Source organism: Enoplosus armatus, chromosome 12 (assembly GCF_043641665.1).
Source record: "Enoplosus armatus isolate fEnoArm2 chromosome 12, fEnoArm2.hap1, whole genome shotgun sequence".
NCBI lineage: Eukaryota > Metazoa > Chordata > Actinopteri > Centrarchiformes > Enoplosidae > Enoplosus > Enoplosus armatus.
Window position 1 is genome coordinate 20,978,296 of NC_092191.1, and position 12,877 is coordinate 20,991,172.

The following is a 12,877-nucleotide window of genomic DNA, read 5'->3' on the forward strand; positions in this document are numbered from 1 at the left end:
GTTACATGTTACAACTTTCAGTTCATCGCGGTTAACAAACCAAACTCATGCTCATGCTGAAAGAGCAGTTTCATTTGTTTAGCCCCAAATCCCAAATGTGTCTTAAAAAGGGGGGCGTAAAGTGAAGCTGCCAATTAGGAATTAAACGACACAAGCACCAGCTAAGTTAAGTTAAAGCTAACTGGATATTTTAAATAGGCTGTCGGACAACATCAAGGGAGGAAGGGAGAGCTTGTACAGCGTGTACAGAAGGTTAGCTTCCAGCGTCTGATGAGGTGGCAACTGTGAAAGCAACAAATTACCAGTTGCATGATGAAATGAGCACACTCGCACAGTAACAGCAACAGAAATGATCCCTCCTCGTGTAAATAATGGAAAATGCCCAAACTTATATATGCCATACTATTATACTATACTGGATCAGCACTGGGAGGCCTGCCAACACGCCCGTCCGAGAGCTTCCCAGTACCTGCCACTCGAACACACACCGCTTATACCCGGTCCTTATCATACATGTGACGTGTGTGTGTGGTTGCACTCAGCATTCAAAACTGTTGTCAGCATCTTGTCAACAGGGGAGGTTAATGAGAGATCATAAATCACTAGTGAGGCACACACACACACACACACACACACACACACACACACACAGTCAAAGTGGGAGGTGGATGACTTGTGTGTGTGTGTGTATTGTGCAGGAAGACGTAATGGAATGGTGAGTTGATGAACGAGCGCTTGTTTTACGCATATGTCAGGGGTTGGCTCACACACACATGCATAACCACACACACACACACACACACACACATGCATAACCACACACACACACACACACACACACACACACACACAGCTCTCAGATGACCAGATAAGTGAGTAGCGCTGCACCAAAGCACATTCATAATGGATAAGACAGGATGGAAGGAGGAGTATGTGGAGCAGAGAAGCTGGTTGGGGAAGTGGGGGGGGGGGTGAAGAAGGCAGGGAGCAAGGGAAGCCAGAAGACTTCAAGAGCAGAGGCGAAGGTGAAAAGCGAGGGATGGAGTCGGGATAAAGGATGGAGAGTGCACCTCTGAGATGAGGGAATAGCTGTCTTTTTTTGCCCTGATGAATTCTAACTCCCCCCCTTCTCTCCTCTCTCAGATGACCCAGCAGATGTCAGGCATGGCCGTGAGTGGGGGAGGGCCGGCACAGGCCACTTTTAGCCAGTCAGGGGCCCCCGCGGCTGGTTGGCCCGCGGCTCCACCGGCGGCTTCCGGCCAGACCCTCAGCACTCAGCTGTGGAAGTGACGAGAAGGGGGTGGGGGGGTTCCAGAGGATGAGTGACGGGGTGGGGTGTCCGGTGGAAAACGGAGCGTGGCGATATGGCAACAAAATGGCCTGATGTGCTCCTGACCCACCCACCCACCTTGCCTGACTCTCCCGAATCCCTTACACACCTCCACCGCGGTTCCTTTAAAAAGCATCACGCTGGATTGAGTAGGGGGGGGGGGGGGGGGGGGGAGAAAAAAGAAAGACTTTATTTCAACCCTCCTCTTCCTTTTGGACTTCCCTTTTGTTGTTGTCGTCTGAAGAAAGAGACAGAAGCAGCAGGATCGACAGAAGAGAGAGCTGCTGGGCCGAGTGTCTGTTCTACTAATATTATATCATTACCAACACGGATAGTTCCTCAATAGTCTTTCAATACCTACAGTAGATATGGCTATCATGTGGTTGGTCTATGCTACCCTGTCTCCTCCCCTCTCTCTCTCTCTGCTGTGTATATCGTAACCCCCCCCCCCCCCCCCCCCTCTCCTCACCCCTCTCTCTATATGGCGAGCAGAGCCTCGTAGCAGATAATAGTCTGAACAGTACTGTATTTATGTGAATAAGATGTGAACCTTCCACTTCTCCAGAGCCATGGAAGAAAGGCTGATGCTTCAACTCTCAATGACTTTGTTTTGGTCTGCTCTTCATCACGTGACACTCACATGGGTGGGGGTGGGGGTGGGCAAAATGATCTGGAGACGAGGTTCTCCCCTTTAAAGCATCCTAAGTTGGGGTTTGTGTGACTGACATGGCGTTAAAGCTGCTCATACAGTAGGTGTTACTTTCGCACTGAGTCGTCGTCACATAATTTGACCATTTTGACCCACAAAGAATTAAAAGCAGTGTCTCATTGCAACCCCAGCAGCCAGGGTACACCCCTCTTTGAACTTCGCCCAACTCGTAGACATATATATATGTGTGTGTGTATAGATTATATTGTAAGGCCTACATTAAAAGGAATAGTTCCCCATTTTGGGAACTGTCCTCATTCGCTTTCTTGCCGTGAAGATTACATTAGATTCGTAGATTGACACCACTCTGATCTGGTGCCGGGCGGCGAGTAGCCTAGCTTAGCATAAAGAGTGGAAAGCCTGGCCTCTCTCTAGAGTTCAAAACTATGGCTACCGGCACCTCTAATATCTGGAAACCACAGATATGTACACGCCTCTGACGACACCGTCTGGCCAGTTATCCGGTATCAGTACTTTTATCAGCAGCAACCCTGTTTTTCATACTGCTAGCTGGTTTAAAAACAACCTAAAACTCCAAACGTCAAGGATTCCCCTTAAGTCTCAGTAGTTGCTGGGTGGCCCTTGGGTCCCCTGGGTGTCTTTGGATGCCACGCTGTGTTGTTTTGAAGTGTTTTTTTTTTCGAAACCAAACGAGCCGGGTGCAGTGGAAGCTGGGCCCCCGACCCAGTTAAGACATTCCTTGTTGTTGAAATGAGCAGTTTCCCCAGCCCACCCCGCCCCCACAAGGCAAATTAAAGCACTGCTGGAGATCACAGCTGTTTGTCTTCACTGCACTTTAAATCGCAGAGCAGGTACTGTATCTGTGGTGGTGCTGTGGTTTTCGTTTCTCAGATCGTTGTCAGGGAACAGCAGAGACATGTGAACTGTCCAACTGCAATCATTTTCTTTCTTTTCTTTTCTTTTTTTAAAAACTGGACCAATGTGACACCCAAAATGTTGCTCCCTTCATATATGATGCTGTAACCGTATGTTCTGCCATCCGCCATCTTTATTGTGGTGTTTTGTTGTGTGCGGTACAAGAGAAGCACAGTTAAGTCTGAGGCAAATAAACCTGGATGACCAATCAGAGGACTGGACTGGGAGGGTGAGGAGCAGGGCTGGACAGCAAAAAGGGGGACTTATGTGAAAACGCTGGATGGGTCCCATCACCGCTGTCCCTTCCTGGTTTATTGGGAGTAAGAACAGAGGAGCAAGAACAATGATCAAACACACACACACACACACACACACACACACACACTGCCGAGCGCCGATGCAGAGATTCATGTCCGTATACACAGGGTCCCTCTGCCATGCAATAACTGTAGTGCTCTCTTCCACACAAACATATTCTGTAAATCTAATGTCCTCCAGGTTTATTTCCAATGTGTTTACATTTTCTGGTGCCTAGTACAGAGGAAAAAAAAAAAAAAAAAAAGTGGTTTCCGTGCATAAAAAAAAAAAAATATCCAGGATTTTTGATCCAATGACTGTAAAAGTACTGTTTTATCTTTTTGGAATTTTATTTGTTTGCTCCTTTTTTCTTTCTTTTTTTTTTTTTTTTCTGTTCCAAGTTTTACAGGAGGTTTCATTTGAAATAAAGTCTGTCGGATCCTGGATTTAATCCTGTTTAGTTTTATTTCCCGTGTTGGCAGCGATCAGGAACGCCACTTAAACACACTGAAGAAAGCGTCTCTCTCGCGTTCGAGCCGCGAAGGGGCCTGTCCGACGCGCTGTTTACACCCCGTCTACTCGGCTCCTTTCCGCTTTATTCCTCCGCTGGCAGGGCGCGTCGACGTGCGAGGCGAGTTCTCTTTGTTGTCGGGCCGACAGACCCTGCATTATTGATGGCAGCTTGTCAGGAGAGATGCTGCATGCTCCTTCACGTGGGCACGTTTCCAAAACCTGATCACACGCTTACACTTACACACAGGATGAGAGGACGGTCAGGGTTGTTCCACTTCACATCGGGGCGTTGTAAAAGGAGAACTACATAGCATTTACGCATCAATAAATCATTACCACATCAACTCTGAGACATCAGTGTGACTAATTTAAACAGAGAGTACCTGTAAAGTGCCTCTGATTGGCACTTTACAGGTATAAGCCGCCGTGTTTGAGTTCTTCCAGAGCAAACTGACCTAAAACTTTTGGCGGATGAGAAAAGGAGTGGAAAAGCTGATGCAAAAAAAAAACAAAAAAACAACAAAACATTTTAATGATGTGATTTTACAAGGGAGTTCGCTGTTGGAGATATATCTTGGTGAACAGCAGTTTATCCGTCTTTCCAGGACTCCTGCTTAGCATGGTCTGGCTCGCTGTCTTGGCAGCCAGCTGTTGTTCCCAAAGACATAGTTACACCACGTAACTTCCCCTAAACAGACACACAGACATCTTCTTACCTCAGCATTGCAAAGAACACAAAGAAGCATTTGAAAACTGCTGTAAAAGAAACAGCACCACAACACCGCTGTCATAAGATATAGGCAGTTATCTGGAGCCTTGTTTGCACGGTAATTATATCACGGCTCATTTGACATTGATGCATTAATGATTAAAATGCCATTAATGATTCTCATGGCACTTTTCAGTTCGGCAACATGATTTCTTTTTGTTTTGTTTTGTTTTTCACATCAGCAAGCTGTGCATGGAGGAAAATGAACAGTCCGAGTCGTCTCAGTTTGTAAAATGGACACTTCCAGTGGCGTCCAGGAGCACGTTGGACAGACAGCCAGAATCATGCAGCTTCTCAGAGTCCGTGTCCGTCGCGAACAGATTTGTATTAACCCGATAAAGGGGAGAAAGCGAGAGAGACGACGGCCAGCCACAATCAGCTTCTGGGCCCCCCCCCCCCCCCCTTCCCTTCTCACACCTCAATGACCACAGTGTCTTTCCGATGCTTGGGCTCATTCGCGAGGTGAGGCTTCTCGGTGCGAGTGTGCCAAACCAGCACCTGAAAAAGAGCAAGGAGAGGAAGAAGAATGAGGAAATCTGCTGACAGTGGAAACGCTGGGCGCTAAATAAAGAACAAACAGGCTGTTAGGTTTGGATAAATACAGCACAGGCGCAGGTGGATGGCAGAGCTTTACTGACGCCATGTAGGACCCAAATACTTGGGTTGATTTAAGCTGCTGGTACTTTGTGCCCAACAATGTTTTTGTGTGTCAGTGTAGAAAAATTGTCTGAAAAAGCTTTTAGAAAATCTGCACTGAAAGCGGCAGGTTAAAGGTACCCAGTGGAGCTACAGTAGTTGCGCTATGGAGCTATTCAACTGGCAGTTGGTGCGTGTCAGGAAACGTAGCAATGTGCCAGCAAAGCGCAAAACAAGGCCGCCGGCTAACAAACGCATGCAAACAACGTAGCTTTACGAATATTTTTCCAAACAATCGTTGGGGAAGTGCGTTCACCTCACCTTGTTAGACCTCAAGAATACACGCGATACATTTGGGCGATAAAGCGTGGGCGTAAACACAGCTCCACTGGGTTCCTTTAATTGCTGAGACCAAGGAACGAGGCTAAAACAAAAGTCCAGCGGTGAAAGGGACAACCAGTCAAGAGGATTAGACAGGTTTTCAACAAACCCCGAGGTCAGCCGAACTTGTTGTGAATGTCCTCCACAGTTATCAGACCCACTTCCTGGCTCACCTTTGACCTACAGTGGTTAAGCAGGCACAGTTCACTCCCTTGCAACCTGTCTGATCATTCTGACTGCTTACATTTTTGGACTTGATGCAACGTTGTGGACTTGATCAAAAAACAGACCCACTGAAGACCTTCTTAAACCCAACATGCGTACACTTGTGTTCAAAATAATAGAGATCAGACCCGAAACAGACCCGAGGAAGGTCAGACCCCATCCAAATAGACCAGAGAATAATCAGACCCAACCCAAAAACGCGGCCAGCCCCAGTAGAGACCAACCCTAGTTAGCAGCATGATTGAAAATATATGTCGTATATGGGTGGAACCTCCATTACATCACAGGTGACTGGCTACGTATTGGTCTAAAGCTAGTGGGGCAGCTGGCTGTATTTCCCCTCACTGGAAAGACTTCTTTTGAAGCAAAGGCATCATTCCTTGACGAGGCTCTGAAGAAAATGTCTGTCAAATGAAAGACACTGCTGCAGTCTTTGAAACTCGAGATTGCATTGTATCCTCCCGCTTGTCGAATTGAGTGCTCGCCAGACCGCCAGGAGGGATTCCACACGCGGGAGACGCATCCTGAAATGGATCGAATCAACAGCAGCGCGCACCTCACCGCAGCTGTTTCTGTCTTGTGTCTGCGGCCAATTTCGCAGCAATATATTGGTGAGAAAACACTGCGACGGATGCAAAGAGTGAATTTCATCCCCCCGGAGATTCAGCTGAGGTTATTTGGATTAAGAAAGTTTTTTTTGTTTGTTTGTTTTTTTTTTGTCAATAGCTAATGAGCTTACATCACGTGTGTGGCGTTTCTGTGTCCAAAATAACACACACACACACACACACACACACACACACTCTCACTGAGGCATGATTTATTGCTGGCTGTGAACACTGGCGTTGTTCCTGGGCTTCTTCAGGTGGAACATGTCACTTCCTGCACACCGTGCTGCTAATTGGCCCGCTTTGCATATCTAACGAGGCTAATGTAGCAGCCACTAAAGCGTCGCTCCAGAGCTGTGGGGAAAAAAACAGTACCGAGCGTCTGTGTGTGAGTCTCTGCAGGTGTGTGTTGCACTAATTATGCAGTCAGAGCCCCCCCCCCCCCAAGCGTTCTCCTGGACCCGCACACCTCTCTTTCTCCCAGCTTGCTCTCCATTTTCCTCATTCATCACGTCCACTTTTTCCTCTCATGGCTTTGCTCTTGTTTTTACCTCTCAGGCCTCTCTCTCTCCCCCCCCCCCCCCCCCCCCCCCCACTTCCTCCCCGAGGCCACGTGGAGACAAAAAGCTTTACCAGGTTAGAGCTTAATAGCATAAGATGTGGACAGGCCTGTTTCTCCCCGTCACAGGGAGGAATGGATGATTGCACTTATATTCCAGTTTATTGCAACGTGGGCCTGTGTTCTTGTAGCGTTTGGCCATCATTTTTTATCAGTTATGAAAACGTTGTACTCAACATATGTACGATATATAGTCCGATATAAGGATGGTGATCAAGATATACTGAGCAGGATCTTACGGTGGAGACACTGTGACCTCAGACTCCTTGTTACTCATTGAACGCCCCACATGCTGATACCAATATATCTGCATTAAGCTGACACCACTGATATTTATCAGTCTCCCTCGGAGTCATCGCTGAGATCTGGGAGGATTGCATAAACCACTTTATTTGAAGGCAGAAGTGAGTGCAGTTGAAGTGTTGGTAATAATCCCTCGTTGCAGCTACGGCAAGTACTGTAGGTCATAGCAGTCGGCCAGTAAACTGCGATGTGGACGTTTACGACTGACAGTCATTTTACTGCTCGCCTTGGCTTTCTCCTCAAAATGAGTTCCCTAACCTGGGTGTTTGTTTAAAACTTGACCACTCCTGTTTCCCCGGAGATGTCCGAGATCTCGGCGATGAACGATTTTATTACTTCCACATATGGAAAGACCTCGGAAGGACCAGGACCGTGTCAGTGGTTAGTTTAGGGTTAAGCTACGTGGGTTGCGTTCGAATTACAACAAATGACATGTTCTCGTTCGGTCGAACTTGATCTTTTTGAAAAAAGCCTCCTAATAGAAATGATGACAAAAACCCACAAGACCCAGTGGAATCAAAACAATCACGCCACCAGGTCCATTAGTAGCTGTTCTGGAGCTTTCGATCGCATCGCGCAATCTTCCTCGACAAGATGGAGTTCGCCCAGCTGTCGTGGAATTGTAGTGTTGTTGTTTTTCTGAGCACTTCAAGGACTCGAGGTCAAGAGAATAAACTTTCAATCTCGAGACCCAAGTTGTGATAAACCTAGAATGATCCCTTAATGGGACAAAGAGGGAAAGAGGCATGAAATCCATTTGTCAATGCACTCAAGACGCTTTGAGGATCAGATCACCCAAACCAGATCTACTGGTGGTCAGAGATGCATTTAGCCACATTGAGACGATAAAAAACGAAGTTTAGCGGAAAACCTGAGAGCCAGTGCAAATGAAATAGACAGTCTATTATAGTTTAGTCTTTCAGTCCATGGCAGCAGACTTCCCTCTGTCCCTTTTCTCTCCTGTGTCGTCCTGTCTGTCTTCTTTTTTAACTCCACCTTCAATCAGTCCATCCACCTATTCCCTTTTCTCTACACAGGCTTTTACTCTCCCTCCCCTCTGCTCCATCTCCTTTTCCTCCTGTGCTATCATCTGTCTCCATCTGTTCCTGCCTTCCCCCTCTTCTCTTGTCCTGTCACTGCTGTCTGTTGCCATTACTCCCCCGCTCTAACTACATTACGGCTCCTGTCAGTCGTCTCCAGATACTGACCCGGCCATCAGATGAGCATTTCTGCCCTCCGTTGTCAAGGTCGGGATTCAGGCTCTGTCATCTGATCCCGGTTGCCTTCCTCAAAGTGGATAGAGCCTGGAGTCGGGGTGTGTCACAGCCGCCGGAGATGGCATCGATATCAAATCATTTCAGTCACAACTGCCAAAACCCGATTGATTATAACAAAGCTCGAGAGTTATGCCCGATGGCAGCCCGACCCGGGTGGGGAGCTCGTGTCGTACGGCCGTGTTCCAGGTTGCAAGTCGTATAAACGGAGGGAATCTGACAAAACAAAGTTATCATTTCACCGCTTCCCGATTAACACAGCAACTGGAAAGACAATAGATAGTGAAAATCCGGAGGGATATATTTCAAGGTAAAAGAAGAATGATGTTGGTGCTGCGAGGTGAAACTGTGAAACAGGTTAAGATCACAAGACCGCCATACACACCGCCCGTCGCTTGTTTGCATTCTTGTTTCCGGAAGTCGGCCCCTGGCACCTCCCTCCCCGGTGACATCGCGCACGCCGTGAAAGACGGCAAGCTATGATTGGCTGAGGACCAACGCGAGTGTGTGACTGTAACTGCCTAAAATGACACATTGCCCATCGTGGCAACACCCGGCATTACTTGAACCTGTCAGGCACACGATGTAATGATGCAATGTACTGTACTGTACTGCATATTCTCTTCACATTAGTAAATGATGATGATGGTGATTACACGGAGAGTTGTTGGTTATAGGTGATAACTTACGAGTGACGATGGCAAGGATGTTTTTGGCTCTACAGGAGAAGTTAAAGGGGGTTTCCTCGGGTTATTCTTGGAAGGCGTGAGTCTGTTTGGTAAATCTTGTAATACAGCAGACACATGAAAGGTTTAATTCACGCTGAAAATAGACTCAGCCCCTCAGGAAAAGCCTTTCTGGATTTCGTCTTCTATGGAGCTGGAGAAGGCTTGACAAAAATACGAGATTCCCAACAAGATTAAGTCCACTTTAAAGCAACGGATCCACTTTTTGGGTGACACATCATTCATTTTCTTGCCGGGAGTTAGATGAGTAGATTGATACCACTCTCACATTTGTCCATTCAACATAAAGCTTGGATTAGCATAAAGCCTGGCTCTGTCCAAAGTTCAAAAATCCACCTACCACCTCTAAAGCTGACTAATTAACATATTATATCTACCTTATCTGTAAAAAATGACAAGGTTTTGTGGTCATTGTCTTGTCTTGTCATTTCAACATTACTATTTGTGTATGGATTAAACAAATGAGATATGAAATGCTCACAATTCGTGAGATTTAGAGATGTTGTTTGGTGTATTTTGAGCTTCGGACAGAGCCAGGCTAGCTGTTTTCCCCCCTGTTTCCAGTCGTCGTGCTAAGCTAAGCTAATGACACCTGGCTCCAGCATCATATTTATCACACACACACACACACACACACAGACTCTTAACGCCTGCTGAGAAGGCAAGCAGGTTTAAGATTCTTCCTGATAGATAATGAAAGCAGAACGTCCTACAAAACTGCGAAAAGAAAATCGCAGCTGAACTATGAATCACATTCATATCATTTTACCTGCAAAATGATTTATTCACAAAAGAACCCTTAAAGCTGTGCTTCTTTTACTCTTAGTAGACTTCGAATCTCAAATTTAACAACTGAACTTGAATGTCGATGACTATGTTGTATGTAAACGGTGCACAATGGATCTCTGCATTATTTACATAATTTTTTTTTTTTTAAACGATCTATTCATTTATTTTGACCACTTTTTCAAATATATCTTCTATTATTAGAACTGACATGGACCTCTGGTGGAATGGTGCATTCGATGTATATTACATTATATTTACTGTCTTGTTTTCTGAACAAGAAAAATTGAGTGAACTGACATTTCATGATGACATCGCGCTTTCTGCACAACAACCCGACAGTTGTGGCTTCGCGGTGATGATGTCACACTCGACACTCAACACCTGGCTGTGAGTTATGCTGAACTGTCTTGAGTCCTCTGGCGGCACCACAGTGGCTTTGTGAGTCATGAGGTCACCTCCCGCTGCTTTTGTAACTGTGACGTGATAAATGCTCATATCGGGTCCGCTTGTCTGTGCGGCGCTGGGCGATGACTGATGATGTCACAGCCCGCTAATGGCCTGTATTAATATCAGCGGCAGGGCCCCTCCATTAGTGTAATGGGGCCGATAATGATGATGATAGTTTCAACACAGAGCCGTCTGCAGCAGCAGCGGCAGCAGCCAGCTGTAAATGATGATCCAGCAGCTCCGGGGGTCTTTATCCTATTCCCCGCAGGAAGCATTTACCCATAACCCACCAGGGACTGACGGTGCAACGATGTGACCTGCACACATGAGGTGAAAAGAGTAAATTTAGATTTCATGTTTGTTGACTCCAGGTGAAGCAGCTGCTTGCCGCACCTTTTCTCCACACAGGCTGAAAACAGTGTTTGCGGTGTAATGGAGGGACGGAAGCAGGATGGTGACTTGGCTTCCAGCATGAAATAATTGGGGTTTACTCATTTTAGCGGCTGAAATATTTATCCAAAGCCCACAACTCCAAATTACTGGACTGAACCAGCAGTTTTGGTGTTGTTTGTAGCCGGGAAATCTGGTCCCTGACCGTATTCTTCCGTTTAACCAACCCCCCTTCATTACTACATCCACTGTTGTACACTAGCTAGCTAGGTTCAATCTATTCTCTAATTTTATTTTTATTTTTTTTAAAAGATCCCAGCATCACTATCAGTGTGGTTACCCCATTTGGAGGACTGGACTAAACCAGGAGCACCTTCCTGGGGGCAGGGTACCTCAGAGGCTCAACAATGATTGTTACTCAGTGCATTATGGTCCTGTTCCCCCCCTGTGTGCTGTTACCCCCCCCCCAACACACCCACCCCCACGTACACAGCCGTGACACATGATTTCGGCTCAAGTGGAAATGTGTTTGTGTCCGCTGACAATTAGCAGATCCCAAACAGGAAATGGCTAATGAACATAGTGTATCAGGCCATGACGGACTTACTAATAACTGACAAACATTGCTAATAAACAATATCAGAAAAGCAATTTAACAGTTGTGCTTGTTCGGAGCGACTGGGGACGTGGCACTTTTGGCTCACGTACTCCTTTTTTTTTTTTTTTTAACGGTACAAAACGTAATAATCCATTTCTCACGAAAAAAAGTCCTTTAAGGCGGCTCTGTGACGGTTGTCAAGAGGATGAGTGGCTTCATAAAGCCAAGTGCCAACAGGGGCTGTGGTGATTTGAGATGAGCCGCATCGATCTAAGCTGTCTGAGCACACAACTAGAATTTATAGCGCCATAACGCCGTTTCTATCCAATTCAAGCTGTGTGTGTCTAAGTTTAGCCCGTGCCACCAGCTTAAAGCATGACTCATGCTGTCAATAGCGGGGAGAGACGCCCCACGGTTGGTTACTGCTGTGATGGTAGCCGTTATTATGACTGCGGTTTAGTATCTGCCGCGGGCGCACACACACACACACACACACACACACATTAAGTGCTCGATTAAGACAGATAAATAGGAGTTTTATTGAACCCTGGACTGTGTCACCCGCCACCAATATGCAGTGTCACTTACTTATGACATTACTGATCAATCCTGCGCCACATAATCAGACGGTGTGACTGAGGGGAGTGAGACGGAGAATGCAGTCTGCCTTATTGTTTCAATGTATATCATTTTGCTTGCATGCATTTATACCTCTCATACGAACACGTACAAAAGAACGTAATATTTTAGCCATGAACCTGAATGAATCAAATAGTCGTGTTTGAACCCCGCGTGTAAAAGTCCACATAAAAGCTGCAGGAATGTTAATGTTGTGGGTGGAAATGAATAGCTATCTAAAGACTGGGAGGGGGGGGGGGGGGGGGGGCAGGGGGGTGTCTATGATTACGAAGGTCAGCTATTGACTAACAATGGTCCATTATGGCTCATTGGGCTGTATTGCGTAATTCAAAAAAAAAAACTGGAAGATAAAGCTCTTTCGGTCATTTTGCATGGCATTTCATGACGGGTCCCTAATTTCTCAAACTCATTAGTTTCCCGTCTTCTGGCAAGTCGTGCCAGGCTTCGGTATCTGTTCATGGGGTATAAATAACACCTGAGGCACATCCGTCAAGCTTCATCCAGCACAACTAATCTGCTGAACACGGATGAGAAGTCCATGAGGAAGGACCTCGCTGAATATCTAACGATCGGCGTCTTTGTGTTTTTTGGCCTGTTTATATCTGAATAAGGCGTTTGCATGTGTGCATCCCTCCATGGAAATGACTGGCTGTCTGTGTCTGCATTATACAACGGCATTGGTAAATGTCCCTTTTACTTCAGCGTGAAGCCGCGAGCAGCTAACGGGG

General features: G+C 46.4%; 2 protein-coding genes across 2 annotated transcripts in view; one reads left to right on the forward strand and one right to left on the reverse strand.

Annotated features, from left to right (window-relative positions):
• LOC139294475 (stromal membrane-associated protein 1-like) overlaps positions 1-1,311 on the forward strand; it is a 77,402-nt gene extending 76,091 nt beyond the window's left edge. Inside the window, exon 11 of the mRNA XM_070916384.1 lies at positions 1,144-1,311. Within this exon, the coding sequence (XP_070772485.1) occupies positions 1,144-1,290 (147 nt within the window). The 3' untranslated portion in view covers positions 1,291-1,311. The remainder of the gene's footprint in view (positions 1-1,143) is intronic.
• A 3,594-nt stretch (positions 1,312-4,905) lies between these two features.
• Positions 4,906-12,877, reverse strand: part of b3gat2 (beta-1,3-glucuronyltransferase 2 (glucuronosyltransferase S)) — a 37,566-nt gene continuing 29,594 nt past the window's right edge. The window contains exon 4 of the mRNA XM_070916030.1: positions 4,906-4,992. Coding sequence (XP_070772131.1) covers positions 4,906-4,992 — 87 coding nt within the window. The remainder of the gene's footprint in view (positions 4,993-12,877) is intronic.